Source organism: Notolepis coatsorum (genome assembly GCF_963971535.1).
Source record: "Notolepis coatsorum genome assembly, chromosome: 3".
NCBI classification, from domain to species: domain Eukaryota; kingdom Metazoa; phylum Chordata; class Actinopteri; order Aulopiformes; family Paralepididae; genus Notolepis; species Notolepis coatsorum.
In genome coordinates this window covers 200210981-200228154 of record NC_140167.1, presented here as the reverse complement: position 1 = coordinate 200228154, position 17174 = coordinate 200210981, and the positions used below count along the sequence as shown (strand labels likewise).

The 17174-nt window shown below is 47.9% G+C and overlaps 1 protein-coding gene across 1 annotated transcript in view; it reads left to right on the top strand.

Annotated features, from left to right (window-relative positions):
• grin3bb (glutamate receptor, ionotropic, N-methyl-D-aspartate 3Bb) overlaps positions 1–17174 on the top strand; it is a gene marked incomplete at both ends in the record, with an annotated part of 569733 nt that overhangs the window by 371550 nt on the left and 181009 nt on the right. The window contains 2 exon segments of the mRNA XM_084311504.1: positions 1151–1296; positions 10743–10989. Coding sequence (XP_084167630.1) covers positions 1151–1296; positions 10743–10989 — 393 coding nt within the window.

Genomic DNA, 17174 nt, shown 5'->3' with positions numbered 1-17174 from the left:
CATTCCTTTGCCTTATAAGCGCATCCAAAGTAAAGTATATTATGTACTATCATTGCTGCTAATAAATACTTAAATCCAGTTTTGTGTGGAACCGAGTCATTGTGGGAAGTGTTCATCATAAGATACCTGTGTACTGTATGGCCAGTAGTAATGTACATAAGACAGTAGTGGTTTAATGATACCATACTTATTAATACAGTCAGGGAATTGTACCCCTCAGTTACACTCATGCTACCTTGTTTTTCTACACCTGTCGGCCTCATGCTACCTTGTGTTTCTACACCTGTTAGCCTCATGCTACCTTGTGTTTCTACACTTGTTAGCCTCATGCTACCTTGTGTTTCTACACCTTTTAGCCTCATGCTACCTTGTGTTTCTACACCTGTTAGCCTCATGCTACCTTGTTTTTCTACACCTGTTAGCCTCATGCTACCTTGTGTTTCTACACCTGTTAGCCTCATGCTACGTTGTTTTTCTACACCTGTTAGCCTCATGCTACCTTGTGTTTCTACACCTGTTAGCCTCATGCTATACATTGTTTTTCTACACCTGTTAGCCTCATGGTACCTTGTTTTTCTACACCTGTTAGCGTTATGCTACCTTGTTTTTCTACACCTGTTAGCCTCATGCTACCTTGTGTTTCTACACCTGTTAGCCTCATGCTATACATTGTTTTCTACATTTGTTAGCCTCATGCTACGTTGTTTTTCTACACCTGTTAGCCTCATGCTACCTTGTGTTTCTACACCTGTTAGCCTCATGATACGTTGTTTTTCTACACCTGTTAGCGTTATGCTACCTAGTGTTTCTACACCTGTTAGCCTCATGCTACCTTGTGTTTCTACATCTGTTAGCCTCATGCTACGTTGTTTTTCTACACCTGTTAGCCTCATGGTACCTTGTTTTTCTACATCTGTTAGCCTCATGGTACCTTGTTTTTCTACACCTGTTAGCCTCATGCTACGTTGTTTTTCTACACCTGTTAGCCTCATGCTACGTTGTTTTTCTACACCTGTTAGCCTCATGCTAACTTGTTTTTCTACACGTGTTGGCCTCATACTACGCTGTTTTTCTACACCTGTTAGCCTCATGCTAACTTGTTTTTCTACACGTGTTGGCCTCATGCTTCTCCACCGCTTGCCCTCCACAGCTGCACCACCCGTCCCAGGGCTTCAGGTTCGGGACCGTCAGAGAGAGCAGTGCAGAGGATTACATGAAGAAGAGCTTCCCAGAGATGCACGAGTACATGAGGCACTTCAACGAACCCACCACGCACGACGGAGTCGCCACCCTCAAGTAAGAGGACGGTGCATTTACAGTCCATGCAGAATCTCATAGGTCACACTATTTGGTAGGAGTGCACATACATTTTTATATATTTTTTCCACATATTTACTAGACATTATTTAATTTAATTTAATTTAATTCTACTTCATTTAATTTAATTTCATTGTATTTCCTTTTATTTAAATGGGAACTATTTTACTATTTCTTTCACTAAGGGGCACTTTTACACAATTCCTGTGAGTCTATGGAACACCTCTGTAAGTTTTTTTTCCCCAAAAATGCATTGTTTTGTATTTCTAATCAAGTAATCATAAACAGCATTTTTTTCTACCTCAAGATCTTAAGCCGTTTTGAGCCTGCAGGGCTCCAACCACTGTGTGGCCTGGTGCCAACTGCCACACCAACTGCCACATTATTATGCAGCTGAGAAATCTCTGACATCACAGATATGCACATTTTCAGATGACTCAGTTCAGTGAGGGTGAATATTGTGAGAGGAGAATTGGAAGAATGCGCCAATATGAGGAGAATTAGAGACATAGATCCTATTAATATAAGTCCACATAGCCAGGAAACAATGCTAAACACCGAAAAAGGCCATTTATAAGATACCGTACTTTTCGCACTATAAGCCGCACCTGAATATAAGCCGCAGCAGCTAAATTGAATGATGTGTACATATATTAGCCGCACTGGACTATAAGTCGCAGGTGTTTTAATGTTTAATTACCATATGTAAGGGTTCGTGCACAGAGGGGATTGTCGGGAAAGAGATGGCTGTTTGAGGAAGCTCCCATTTATTAATTTTTTTGTTTAAACAGGAACGATAGCCAGTTAGCCAGCGCCGGGTACAGTAGGTAGCAATGTTAGCTCTCATAACGATAGCCAGTTAGCAGTGCCAGGTACAGTAGGTAGCAATGTTAGCTCTCATAACGATAGCCAGTTAGCCAGCGCCGGGTACAGTAGGTAGCAACGTTAGCTCTCATAACGATAGCCAGTTAGCAGCGCCGGGTACAGTAGGTAGCAATGTTAGCTCTCATAACGATAGCCAGTTAGCAGCGCCGGGTACAGTAGGTAGCAACGTTAGCTCTCATAACGATAGCCAGTTAGCCAGCGCCGGGTACAGTAGGTAGCAACGTTAGCTCTCATAACGATAGCCAGTTAGCAGCGCCGGGTACAGTAGGTAGCAACGTTAGCTCTCATAACGATAGCCAGTTAGCAGCTCCGGGTACAGTAGGTAGCAACGTTAGCTCTCATAACGATAGCCAGTTAGCAGCGCCGGGTACAGTAGGTAGCAACGTTAGCTCTCATAACGATAGCCAGTTAGCAGCACTGGGTACATATAGGTAGCAACGTTAGCTCTCATAATGATAGCCAGTTAGCAGCGCCGGGTACATATAGGTAGCAACGTTAGCTCTCATAATGATAGCCAGTTAGCAGCACCAGGTACATATAGGTAGCAACGTTAGCTCTCATAATGATAGCCAGTTAGCAGCGCCGGGTACATATAGGTAGCAATTCACCAAATAAGGCCTTCAGCCTATTCAGGCCCAAAGAAGGAAACCCCATAGTTTAGGATAGAGGTGGGCCGGTAAGAAAATGTAATGATATGTAAATGTGTTTAAACCATTCAGAGTCCTGAGTGGATATCAGGATCAGGAGGAGATATGGATTAAGACAATCATTTGTCTTAGAGGATAGAAAGGTGGAGTTTCATAGATGGTATTTAAGGGGAATGCAAAAACAGTTCTGTCTCCCTTCCCACGCCGGTTCCACTGAATACTGAATACCTTTTTTTTTATCTACTTTTTCTCCTCCTTTTTCTGTGTTTTTTCTTCCATCCCAATTTAGTCGTGCCAATTCCCCCCTCCCTTGTCTTGATCGTTGCTCGCATGTGCCCCCCTCTGGTCGGTCGTAGGGAGGGTTGAAGAATCTATCGCATGTCCCCTCCGATACATGCGGAGTCAGCCAGCCACATCTTTTCACCTGCCAGCGCGGACTCTCATTGGCGAGGTGTAACGTGTGGGAGGCTCACACTACCCTCGCCCTCTCCTGTCCTTGCTGTGCAGGCGCCCTGACCGACCTGTAGGAGTCGCTGTTTACCGCTGACAGCCGGATTCGATACCGGTGTCTCTCGCGTTGGTGACAAGCGTTTAGACCGCTGCGCCACCCAGCCGCCATACTGAATAAGGTTTGAGATTTTTACTGAGAAGGACAGGCCTGAGGTCAGAGGGACTTCTCATTTTCTGTGAACTGAACCAATTTATATTAAAGCCTTTAAATTAAGAAGTATTTTGAGAGTCATTATCACACAACGGTAGTCCACACAACACGAGCACCAAAGTATTTCACTCCTCACCCTCAAGAGCAGGTCACATCATTTGGTAGGACTATGTATTATTATTATTTTTGTATTTTATTTCTTACTAGACATTATTTTATTTTATTTGATTTTATTCCATTTTATTTGATCCTAGCCTATTGTTGTTGCTGCAAGGTCGTGAGAGCAAGCACCAAAGTATTTCACTTTCTGTGCTGTAAATGTACGGCGATCTGACAGTAAAGATTCTGAGTCTGAGGACTGTTAGCCCTTTCACACAGGCAGGGCTCCGTGCCGGTTCCCGAACCTAATCTAGAACCGGCCGGTGGGTTCACACCGCAAATAATTGGTTCTGAACCTGAAAAGTTGGTTCTCAGCTGGAACCGGAAAATAGTTGGTTTTCCCTTGCGAACCGTGACATCATCAGTGGGCGTGTTATATTCTAGGCTGTGAGGACAAGCGAAAACGGCGAACAGCAGAGGTTTTGCACTCAATGGTTCCATTCAACACGAAGCGATTTGCGACTGATCTCAATTAGATTAGATTCAAATGTACTGTTATCATACAGCACAAGTACAATACACCATCCAACCAGAGTGGATAAATAAATGCTCCAGAAATAAATAAATGCATGGAGAAGGCTTAGTGAGGCAGCCTCAGCGCACAAGCGCACACACACACACATACTGTATACGTGCGAAATTAATTGTTCCAGGCTTCTATTATTCTAATGACTTGTTTTATTGGGTATTATAGTAGTAAGTCCTACTGTAGAACATGACATATTAGCATGAAATCTCATTTATACTGAACGACTGCGCAATTGGTTCTTGACAAGTGTAAACTATGTATTAGTCGGTCGCAGTCAGCCAGCACCTGCTAAGGGGTCAGATAATTTAGCTCAACTGGGTAGTGCAGCTGCCTGTGGATCCTATGGTCACAGGTTCAAAACTCTTGGTTACACAAGTTTTTATTTTATTTCATTAATTTATGCATTTATTTATTTCTGGAGCATTTATTTATCCACTCTGGTTGGATGGTGTATTGTACTTGTGCTGTATAATGACAATACATTTGCATCTAATCTCATTTTGAGATCAGTCGCAAATCGTTTCAGCCGGTGCTACCTGTTGGAGTGGATCAGCATGGTGCAGATGCAATACCGAAACCATTGCAGCGGTTTTGCACACGGCACATTTGGCCACTGTTGTGTTTACCTCGGCCTGAGTAACACCCCCCCCCCCCCCCCCCCCCCGTTGATGACGGAGGACGGTGGAACGTTGGTTCTGCTTAAATAGGTGTAAACGCGGGATGGTTCGTCAGGAAGCACCAAGGTTCAGAGGCTCCACAACGGAGCCGGCGCTTGAACCGGAGCCCTGCCGGTGTGAAAGGGCCATGTGTGGCAAAGAGAGCGGGAGTAATTTTTATCACAGAAACCAGAGTTGGGTGCAGAGACGTTGGAAGGGGGGGGGTGCTTCAGTCATGGCTTTCTTTCATCAGTGGAAACATAATATGAAAACCAAATAGCCTACAAAAGGCAAAAGAGCGCGCCAAGCGAGCATGTGAATTCATTGTTATGAGTGAGGTATTCAGAAGTGAGGTTTGTAATCGCTGACAATAGCCTAAGCCTAGCATACAGTTCTTGCTATTTCAAAGCCGCTTTGAACAATGTACGTCTCACTCTCTCTCACGTCATTTTCATTTAAAAGGACATTAGAAATCACGTTAAAGGCGTTGTAAAATTGTTATTTTTTTTTTATCTCAGAAAGGCCGCACCCCCTGCCGGTTTAAAGTTCCAACGTCCCTGGGTGAGAAGTCGCAGCAAGTCTCTCAAACTAAGCCACTGATGATTAATTGATGGCTAGGCCTCTGTGACAGACTCCCATGACTTCAGTGGCTCCTCCTCACTTTGCCCCAGCGCTTATGCACTCTGTATTGACAGAGACTCTAAAGTAGTATTACTCTAACTCTGCCTTCAGACCCACAGAAACCACAACGCCGTGCCACAAAGGCTGACGGGAGCAAGGTGACTGCTAGCTGTCATGGCAGTGGTGTCGCAGTGATATGTAGAATATACTGTACAGTGGTGCTAGTATGTAGGCTTAATAATAATAACAATAATAAACTGTATTTGTATCGCACCTTTCATACAAGAATTGCAGTGCTTCACAGCAGTAAAAAAAAGCCTGGTATAAAATATGCACACAATTGGCAGATCAATGCATAAAGTGCAGACATATAAGATTCACATCAAATAGATATCAGCAAAATAGACAAGGGCAAGGTAAGGCACAGAGCATTAAATCACATTGTTTTTCATATTAGGATCTAACATCTTAATAGTCCTCTTTGTTTACGGTTTGATTCTATGGCAATTTTTTAAATAGATCGTAATAAAAAGAGTAAAATAGAATAGACAAGGCTTGACATCGATGCCTTCTTGGCATAGTGTTGATGGCAAAGTGTCCCTAGCGATTATCGATATGAGGCTATTTTCAATCGTTACGCTGCGTCACATCCGTGCCGCCGCCTCCGCGCCTTTGGCACGAGCTAGCCGAGGGTTTCACTGAACTCTGCGCTAAAGCTCTGAAATGTCACATCCAAACTGTAACGCTATGCCTTAAAATAGCATAATATGGGAGAACTAGTTCACTGTGCTCTCCCCACCGCTGTCTTTTTCTGTTTCTCAACGGGAATATCAACAGAAGTGCATCCACTGCCTGCTGGGGTGGAACTGGAACCACTGCCACATCAGCTTCTTCCTCATTCATGACCTTATTCTTAGGACCCAAGTGGTGGGGTGGTGGTGCAATATGACCCAGGTGGTGGGGTGGTGGTGCAATATGACCCAGGTGGGGTGGTGGTGCAATATGACCCAGGTGGGGTGGTGGTGCAATATGACCCAGGTGGGGGGGTGGTGCAATATGACCCAGGTGGTGGGGTGGTGGTGCAATATGACCCAGGTGGGGTGGTGGTGCAATATGACCCAGGTGGTGGGGTGGTGCAATATGACCCAGGTGGGGGGGTGGTGCAATATGACCCAGGTGGGGTGGTGCAATATGACCCAGGTGGGGTGGTGGTGCAATATGACCCAGGTGGGGGGGTGGTGCAATATGACCCAGGTGGTGGTGGTGGTGGTGCAATATGACCCAGGTGGGGTGGTGGTGCAATATGACCCAGGTGGGGTGGTGGTGCAATATGACCCAGGTGGGGTGGTGGTGCAATATGACCCAGGTGGGGTGGTGGTGCAATATGACCCAGGTGGTGGGGTGGTGCAATATGACCCAGGTGGTGGGGTGGTGGTGCAATATGACCCAGGTGGGGTGGTGGTGCAATATGACCCAGGTGGGGGGGTGGTGGTGCAATATGACCCAGGTGGGGTGGTGGTGCAATATGACCCAGGTGGGGGGGTGGTGCAATATGACCCAGGTGGGGTGGTGGTGCAATATGACCCAGGTGGGGGGGTGGTGCAATATGACCCAGGTGGTGGGGTGGTGGTGCAATATGACCCAGGTGGGGTGGTGGTGCAATATGACCCAGGTGGGGTAGTGCAATATGACCCAGGTGGGGTGGTGGTGCAATATGACCCAGGTGGGGTGGTGCAATATGACCCAGGTGGTGGGGTGGTGGTGCAATATGACCCAGGTGGGGTGGTGGTGCAATATGACCCAGGTGGTGGGGTGGTGCAATATGACCCAAGTGGTGCAATATGACCCAGGTGGGGTGGTGGTGCAATATGACCCAGGTGGTGGGGTGGTGCAATATGACCCAGGTGGTGCAATATGACCCAGGTGGTGGGGTGGTGGTGAAATATGACCCAGGTGGGGTGGTGGTGGTGCAATATGACCCAGGTGGTGCAATATGACCCAGGTGGTGGGGTGGTGGTGCAATATGACCCAGGTGGTGCAATATGACCCAGGTGGTGGGGTGGTGGTGCAATATGACCCAGGTGGGGTGGTGCAATATGACCCAGGTGGTGCAATATGACCCAGGTGGGGTGGTGGTGCAATATGACCCAGGTGGGGTGGTGGTGCAATATGACCCAGGTGGTGGGGTGGTGCAATATGACCCAGGTGGGGTGGTGGTGCAATATGACCCAGGTGGTGGGGTGGTGGTGCAATATGACCCAGATGGGGTGGTGGTGCAATATGACCCAGGTGGGGTGGTGGTGCAATATAACCCAGGTGTTGGGGTGGTGCAATATGACCCAGGTGGGGTGGTGGTGCAATATGACCCAGGTGGTGGTGGTGGTGGTGCAATATGACCCAGGTGGGGTGGTGGTGCAATATGACCCAGGTGGGGTGGTGCAATATGACCCAGGTGGTGGGGTGGTGCAATATGACCCAGGTGGGGTGGTTGTGCAATATGACCCAGGTGGGGTGGTGCAATATGACCCAGGTGGGGTGGTTGTGCAATATGACCCAGGTGGGGTGGTGGTGCAATATGACCCAGGTGGTGGGGTGGTGCAATATGACCCAGGTGGTGGGGTGGTGCAATATGACCCAGGTGGGGTGGTTGTGCAATATGACCCAGGTGGGGTGGTGGTGCAATATGACCCAGGTGGGGTGGTGGTGCAATATGACCCAGGTGGGGTGGTGGTGCAATATGACCCAGGTGGGGTGGTGCAATATGACCCAGGTGGTGTTTGTAAGTGTAGCTGTACAATAAAAGAGTCGAGTCGCGCTGGTTCTTAATGCCGTGTATTGCCAAGCAACAAGTAAACAAACCACACCTTCCCCAGGAAGTGAGACACGTCATATATCATACAGGCACCGGCCCAGCACGCCCACAAGGCGGAGCTGTAGCCCAGCCTGTAACATCTCCCTTCCTTTAGTAAGTAACAACATCAATCCGTGCAGACCTAAGTAGTATCAAAACACCTCATCAATAACAACCACAATTAAACACAGAATCAAGATTTTTTTATATCTTACAGTCCATACGCATGTGCACAGTCCTTGTGTGCTGGGGTGCGAGCGTGACTATGTGTGTGTGTGTGTGTGTGTGTGTGTGTGTGTGCATGTGTGCGTGTGAGACAGTCTCAGTTTGTGTGCGACCTAGAGGTTAAGTCTGTCCGGAGGCCGTAACGGCCTCCCGCTCCGGGAGAAGGCCCGGGCCTGTAACTCACGGCCTGGTGTGTTACCAGTCTGCGGGGAAGACGGCGTCGACCTCGGGGCTGATGACTTTGGAGACTCCTCAGGACCGCTGACGACCTCTTCGGTGCTTCCCCCACTCGCAGGCTGTTCTGGGGCCAATTCTGGGTGAACTGACGGCTGGGGAGGGGCCGCTTCTGCTGGTCGGAGATCAACCCTGTTGCGGCGATACGCAGTTCCTTCCACGTCGACCAGATAGGACCGGAGTCCCAACTGCTGCAGGCACACGCCTCTTCTCCATCGGCCCGTACTGTCACCCGGGAGTGGCTTCATCCGTATGGGCCGGCCGACGTTCAGCTCCGGCAGATCCTTCGCCGATCGGTCATACATCAACTTTGCTGCTTGATGTTTCACTCTCAGCTTGTCCGGGACCCCTGTGACGACCTGAGGTACCAGCAGCTGGTCGGCCACAGGGAGAAGGGTTCTCAGTCTCCGCGACATAAGCCGCTGTGCAGGGCTGCACTGCATACCCTCAGTGGGTGTGTTTCTCCAATGTAAAATGGCCTTCCAGGGGTCCTCTCTGGCCCGGTCTGCCTTTCTGCACAGGCTCTTCACAATCTTTACCGCCGACTCCGCTTTGCCGTTAGCCTTCGGGTGCCTCGGTGAGGACATAACGTGCTCAAAGCCCCACTCCCTCGCAAACGCCCGGAACTCCCCACCGGCAAACTGGCCCCCACCATCAGAAATGGCCCTGTCTGGGACCCCGTGGCGAGCAAACTGTGCCTTGCATCGTCGGATCGTGGTGTCCGCTGACAGGTCAGGGAGCAAGTCGACCTCCCAGAAGTCCGAATAGTGGTCCACCACGAGAAGAAAGTTCTGTGCTGCATAGCTGTACAGGTCCATGCTTACCAGCTGCCAGGGCCGTGTGGGGAGCGGGTGTGACATCATAGTCTCTTTCTGTTGTTCGTGTGCATACTCATTGCACACGGAGCACTGCTGTACGTAATCTTTGACTTCCCCTTGCATACCGGGCCAGTACAGTGTATCACAAGCCTGTCTGTAGCACGCCTCGGCCCCCACATGGTTGTAGTGGATCCGTCTCAGCATTTCCGGACGCATAGCTTTCGGAATTATGATGCGCTGACTCCTGTAGAGCACGCCATCCTGTGCACTTATCTCGTCCCTGATGGCCCAATAGTCCCGGACGGCTAAAGGGGTCTCCTCTTTGTGGTCTGGCCATCCCTTCAGCACGACTGACTTGAGTGTTTGCAGACACACATCCTCCTCAGTGTGTGTTCGAATCTGTGCCAGACGTTGGCTGCTGACGTTCAGATAGTCCGCCTGCCGAATGGCGGCCGTGTCCCACTGCTCCTGCCGCATGCTGCAGACCATTTCCCGTCTGTACAGTGTATCTGTTCTCTGTGGTGGGGTGGTGGCTCTGCTGAGTGTGTCACTTATGTACATTTCGGGGCCTGGCTTGTACACCACCGCCAGGCAGTAGTTCTGCAGTGTGAGGAGCATGCTCTGAAGGCGTTTTGGCGCACTGAGGAGAGGCTTAGTGAAGATGGACACCAACGGGCGGTGGTCGGTCTCTGCAGTCACATCACCCCTCCCATATAGGTAGTAGTGGAAGCGTTGACAGGCGAATACGATGCTTAGACACTCCTTTTCTATTTGTGCATAATTTTGCTCCGTTTGGGTCAATGCACGAGAGGCAAATGCGACAGGCTGTCCCCCCTGAAGCAAGCAGCAGCCCAGACCCGTCTGACTGGAGTTGCTCTGTACGGTGACCGGCTTGTGGACGTCATAGTACCTTAGGACTGGCACCGCCGTGATCAGAGCCTTGATTTCCTTCATGGCAGCCTCATGTTTGGGCAGCCAGTGCCACATCACATCTTTGTCGAGCAGTCTCCTCAGAGGCTCACATACTGCTGACAAGCGTGGCATGAATCTCGACAGGTAGTTCACAAACCCAACACATCGCTGGACCCCTTTTGCGTCTGTGGGGTTTGGCATGTCCAGAACCGCCCTGACCTTGTCAGGGTCAACCTTGAGGCCCTCTGCGGACAGTATGTGGCCGTGGAAGCGGACCTCCTTCAGTCGAAACTGCAGCTTTTTCAGGCCCAGTCTCAGCTTTACCTCTCTGCATCTGTCCATCAGAGCGACGAGGTTCGTGTCATGGTCGTGGTTGGCCTCATCCTCTGTGTCCCCACAGCCCACTATGAGGATATCATCAGCTATGGGCTCAATCCCCGTCAAGCCAGCCAGCAGCTCATGCTGCTTTCTTTGGTACAGCTCTGGAGCCACTGACACACCGAAAGGGAGTTTTAGCCAACGTTTCCTACCCCACGGTGTCCAGAACGTTGTCATCAGGCTGCTCTCTTCATCCAAACGGCACTGTAAAAATGCATCCCGTGCATCCACCAGCGTGAATATACGTGCCTTTGGCAGCTTATACAGCACGTCATCCAAAGTGGGCATCAGGTAATGGGACCGTTTCAGAGCTCGGTTAAGGGGCTTTGGGTCTATACACAGTCTCAATTTGTCTGGCCTTTTCACTATGACCAGATTGCTAATCCAGTCCGTGGGTCGAGTGACTGTGGTCAAGTGCCCATCTTCTTCATATTTATCCAGCTGTGCTTTAACAGCTGCCTTCAGGGCCACTGGAACGTTCCTGGGAGCACACTGCACCGGCGCCACCGTGCTGTCCAGCTCAAAGTGAATATCACCGGGCAGAGACTCAACAGGGCTGGTGAACACATCATAGTAGGTGCTGACGAGCCACTCTTTGGTCAGTGACACCTTCCTGCAGTGCTCCACTTTATTCAGCTCCTCAGGAATGGTGAAGCGTATCAGACCAAGCCTCTCACATGTCTCCCTCGAAAGCAAGGGCCTCTGGCCAGTATGTACGACTTCAAAGTCCAGTCTGTGCGTCTTACCCCTAATAACGCATTGTGTGCTGTACACCCCCAACGAGCTCATCCACTCACTGTTGTAAAGTTTCAGTTTGATGAAGCTCTTCTGAAGGGGTGTTCTAGGTGCCAGTCTTGACTTGTCCTTGATGCTCATCACATTGCATGTGGCTCCCGAGTCGAGCTGGCACCTTTGGAGGCCTTTTTGCAGTGGTAGGTTGACAAACCACTTTTTACCTTGAGTGTTCACAGCCCCCACGCTCTCTACTGTGTACACGTCTCTCTCCTCCCGGTCGCTGTCCTCCCGTTCCCCTGGCCATGGGTCATCCACAGCATTTAACTGGCGAGCCTGCTGGCCTCTTTTCATGCAAACTTTTGCAAAATGGTTAGCCGTGCCACATGAACGGCATGATTTACCAAAGGCGGGGCACTGGTCACGCCCACGTTTGTGCCATGTGCCACAGTACTTGCATTCACCAGTGTCTCTCATGTTCTGTGGCTGTGCCGATGTGTTGGCCTCGGATGGCCTGCTGGCAGGCCTCCGTCCATATCGCTGCCCTTGTGTGGCGTTAACGCTGTCCCCAGGCCCGGAGCTGCCGCTGCCCAGAGACATGGTCTTTAACCTACTGTCCATGACCTCAGCTGCTCGACAAATCATGATGGCCTGATCCAATTTAAGGTCCTTTTCTCTTAATAAGCGCCGTCTAGCGCCCTCATCAGTTATCCCTAGGACAAGCCTGTCTCTTATGAGTTCATCTTTAATAGCTCCATATTCACAAGAGGCAGCCTTTTCTCTCAGTCTTGTAACAAAAGCATCAAACAGCTCTCCATCCTCCTGTTTCAAGTTGCCAAAAACGTACCTCTCGAATATCACGTTCTTAGCCGGTGTGAAGTATTGCTGCAGTGCTGTCAGAATAGCCCCCACATCTTTTTGTTGCTCCACGGTGAGTCCCAGGTTGTGTTTGTAAATATGACGACAGTCATTCCCCATTAACCGTCTGAGCGCCGCCGCCTGTACTGGCTTTTCCTTCTCGCTGAGCCCGGTCGCAAGCAGATAGTCCTCGAACTCTGCTTGAAAGCTCACCCAGTTGCCGTGAATGTCTCCCGTCATTTTCATTGGCTCCGGAGGCGGAATGCTGGATGCCATTGTCGCCACAAACTCTCACCCAAACAACACATAAACGTCCGCTGTTATTGCAAACAGCTGTTTCGGGCCGTATATAAATCCTCTTTGGGTCCTCCTAGTTCCACTTCTGACACCATGTTTGTAAGTGTAGCTGTACAATAAAAGAGTCGAGTCGCGCTGGTTCTTAATGCCGTGTATTGCCAAGCAACAAGTAAACAAACCACACCTTCCCCAGGAAGTGAGACACGTCATATATCATACAGGCACCGGCCCAGCACGCCCACAAGGCGGAGCTGTAGCCCAGCCTGTAACAGGTGGTGTGGTGGTGCATTAGGACCCAAGTGCAGACAAACCGAGGCGGATGGTGGGTCCAAGGGTGTTTAATGAACGAGAAAACAAGGAACTCAAATACACAGCAACAAATGACCAACAAGAAATGGATGATGATTACAACTGGAGACACATGGGAGGGGACACAGGCTGGCAAAGAACTACAGGAAGCAAAACAAGGAACTACAACTATAGAAGACAAGACAACCGAATAACAGACACTGGGAGAAAACAAGAATATTACAAACACTAATACTAAACATTATTTGAACCTACCTAATACAAGACACAGGGCCGCCTGGGAGAAATGCGAGGCCCTGTGCGAGATTTAAACGCGAGCCCCCCCCCCCCCCTAAAAAAGGTAAAAAAAAAAATATATATATATATATATATATATTTTTTTTTTATTTTTTTTTTCATACAGTCAACATATTCTTAAATAATAGCGCTGCCCGAGACTGGGCATGATACAGTCAACATATAGCAAGAGAGAGAGCGAGAGAGAGCTCCCGTTCTACAGTCAATATACAGTGTACAGAGAGAGAGAGAGAGAGAGACACATTGGAAAGAAATTGAAATGCTATTTGGCCCTAAACAGAGAGTACACAGTGGCATAATACCTGAGCACTGTGACTGAAGATCCTTGACTAGGTACAGACTCAGCGAGCACAGCCTAGCCATCGAGAAAGGCCGCCATAGGCAGACTGTGTGTGTTAGAAAGAGAGAGAGAGAGAGCATGTGTGTTTGTCGTGTGTGTGTGTGTTAGAGAGAGAGCATGTATGAGAGATCCAAAAGGACAAAGATCAACACTTAAGGGGAGACACTGCAGGTGAATAGGGTACAAAAATTAACTAATAGATATCACAATGAAACTTCCCCAGTTGATTACTTATATTAAGACAAGACTTTTTTGTATTACAAGTTTTCTGAAATTGTATGTTTAAATATGCAAATGAGGCATGATCTACTTAAATATGCACTAATTTGCATATAATTCCAGGACAGAAATCTGAACATTGGATAAAGCCATTTTCAAAATTATAGTTTCATTTTGTTGACATATTAGAGCCAAAGGTTATTACAGAGGGGATTTTGGATATCTCTTTTTATCACTCCATAAATCAGAGAATACTCCATTCAGTCCATTTTTATGGTAAAATTCCATATTTCGCCATGTTTTTAGGAATAAAATGTGATATAAATCAGGGTATGAATGCGATATCAACAAACCCTTCTGTAAATACCTTCAGAACATAGATATGAATAGAACTGGAAGGTATGGTGTATGTGAGTGCTACTGAAATGGAGATTTCTGGCTCAGAGTATGAGGAAAAACTCTTAACTCATTTTCGGGAAAACGCCTTCAAAGTTCTGTATTGTAAAATGCCATGCTTTTTCTTTTTAAACAGATATTTACAAACACAATACCTAATCAAACCATTAGTAATAGACAACCTAAACACATGCCTGATAACTGAATAATAATAATAATGATGTTATTGAACTGAACAGAACTACACACAGGCTACAAACAGTGTAGTACAGTGTAGTACCCCCTAATAGGCAAAAAATATTTGAATAGATATCACTATGAAACTTTCCCAATTTGTTATGTACATATAAACTAAGAAAAAATATATTGCAAGTTTTCTGAAATGTATGTTTATATATGCAAATGAGGCACTTCCCCATTAAATATGTGCACATTTATGGATGCAATAAGGCAAAATGATGTAAAATAAACAACTAAATGTGTGTTATTGACGTTTTATTGTCACTAGTTTCATAGAAGACATGTTTAGGAAGCAAAATATAACAAAATCTCAAAATCAACAAAAAAAGTATATTTGACTATTCACCTGCAGTGTCTCACCTTAAATCCAAAGAGAGAGAGAGAGAGAGAGAGAGAGAGAGAGAGAGAGAGAGAGAGAGAGAGAGAGAGGAGAGAGACACATTGGAAAGAAATTGAAATGCTATTTGGCCCTAAACAGAGAGTACACAGTGGCAGAATACCTGAGCACTGTGACTGAAGATCCCTTGACTAGGTACAGACTCAGCGAGCACAGCCTAGCCATCGAGAAAGGCTGCCATAGGCAGACTGTGTGTGTTAGAAAGAGAGAGAGAGAGAGAGAGAGAGAGAGAGAGAGAGCATGTGTGTTTGTCGTGTGTGTGTTAGAGAGAGAGCATGTATGAGAGATCCAAAGGACAAAGATCAACACTTAAATCCAAAGAGAAGAGGGTCTATACCAGAGAAAACAAAGCAGCAAGGAGCCAATGGCCGACATCAGCTAAATAGGCTAGCCAGGTACTGTGACACCAGGCCACACACAGCTTTGGCCAACGGCCCAACGCTACCCAAGCTACACAAACGACCAAGTCAATTCACACACAGCACATGTCGTATCTCCAAATGTTGTGAAGTAACATATGTTTTGCCTGGAAAAGAACATCGTTATTAACAAAACATTCGGGAGGGGAAGGAAGGAAGAGTGGGGTAATGTCATTACATTTTCATTCATCTTACCTGCACCAAGGAACGCAGGGCGAAAGGCCGCAACACAGGTCTCCACGTTGACGAAAGGCCTCTCGCTAGCGGGACAAAAAGAAGCTATGCTATGGCCGGAGCCTTGTTATGGTGCAGGCCCGACTACATCTTCTGTCAAAGATGATGTCGTAGTCAGAGTGCCAGAACCCCCCTGCTATTCTCACGGCTAATGTCAATGGTCGTAGCACAAGCTAACAGCTAACTCTAGGCTAACTGATAGCATCAAACTAACGTGCGCAGCCGGCAGCTAACGTCGTAGCTAAACAGCTAACTGGCTAACAGTTAGCTCAACCCGGCTATCGCTAACCATTAGCTAACGCAGAAGCAAGCTATGCGGCTACCACTGAAACTGTACAACATGAGAAAAGCAATACAGGTGCTGACACCAGGCCACACACCGTTAGCTACTAGTACTACAACAGCTAGTCGGCCAGTTTGGCTCCAGAGAGAGAGAGAGAGATCCACGGCGGGAATAGAATAGGTTGCATGAACTCACCATAACGCAGTATCAATGGTAAAGTTGGAAGGAGACTTTCTTGGCCCACGATGTAATTTCTTCTGATCCATGCTGCTTTTGAAAAGACATCCACTCGCTCCTCTGAATAGCGCTGAATTAGATCCCTGTACCTCGTGGGTCCGAGAAGAGCCCGGAAACACTATTCTAAAATCTGTAGAGCAGCAGAGCCGCAGAAACCGGAACACTGCAGTCTGCAGAGCCGCAGAGGCAGGAACAAGTCAGACACATTCTACAAACGTGTCTAATGTGAAATATATAAGCATATAAGCAAAACTAGATTTTAGGTCTGTGATGAAAAAGGGCCTCGCGGGAAGGGGGGCCTCGCAAAAAAAAATAAAATAAAAAAAATAAAAAAAAAATATATATATATATATATATATATATATATATATTTTTTTTTTTGCGAGGCCCCCCTTCCCGCGAGGCCCTGTGCGACCGCACTGCTCGCACACCCCCTGAGGATGAAGGAGAGCAATGAAGGAGAGCAAGAGCAAGAGCAAGAGAGAGAGAGAGAGAGAGAGAGAGAGCAAGAGCAAGAGCAAGAGCAAGAGCAAGAGAGAGAGAGAGAGAGAGAGAGAGAGAGAGAGAGAGAGAGAGAGAGAGAGAGAGAGAGAGGAGAGGAGGGCGAGAGGGCGAGAGAGGGCGAGAGAGGGCGAGAGAGGGCGAGAGAGAGAGAGAGAAACAAGAAGAACACATAACGACACAGGGAGAGGCAGGACAGGGGAGAACAACATGGACATTACACACTGTTGTTGTCCAGCTGCTGGACCGCATGGCGGAGGTGCTACTCTACAGTAGCTACTGTGGATATTGCAGAACCTCAATCAAATATAGGCTACATCAACTGGGTATATAAGTACAAAACTGTTTAGCCAGCGTGTTCCTCTTGTAACCAAAGATAACTGTGAAGAGATACTTACTGTGACACAGTAAGCCCCCCTTGTTGCCTATAGCAACACGAGGTGAGCGCGAGCACAGAACCGCATGACATCACCTCTGTGTGGTCGGACGGCTTTGTAACGTTAAAGGGGAACTATTTGACTA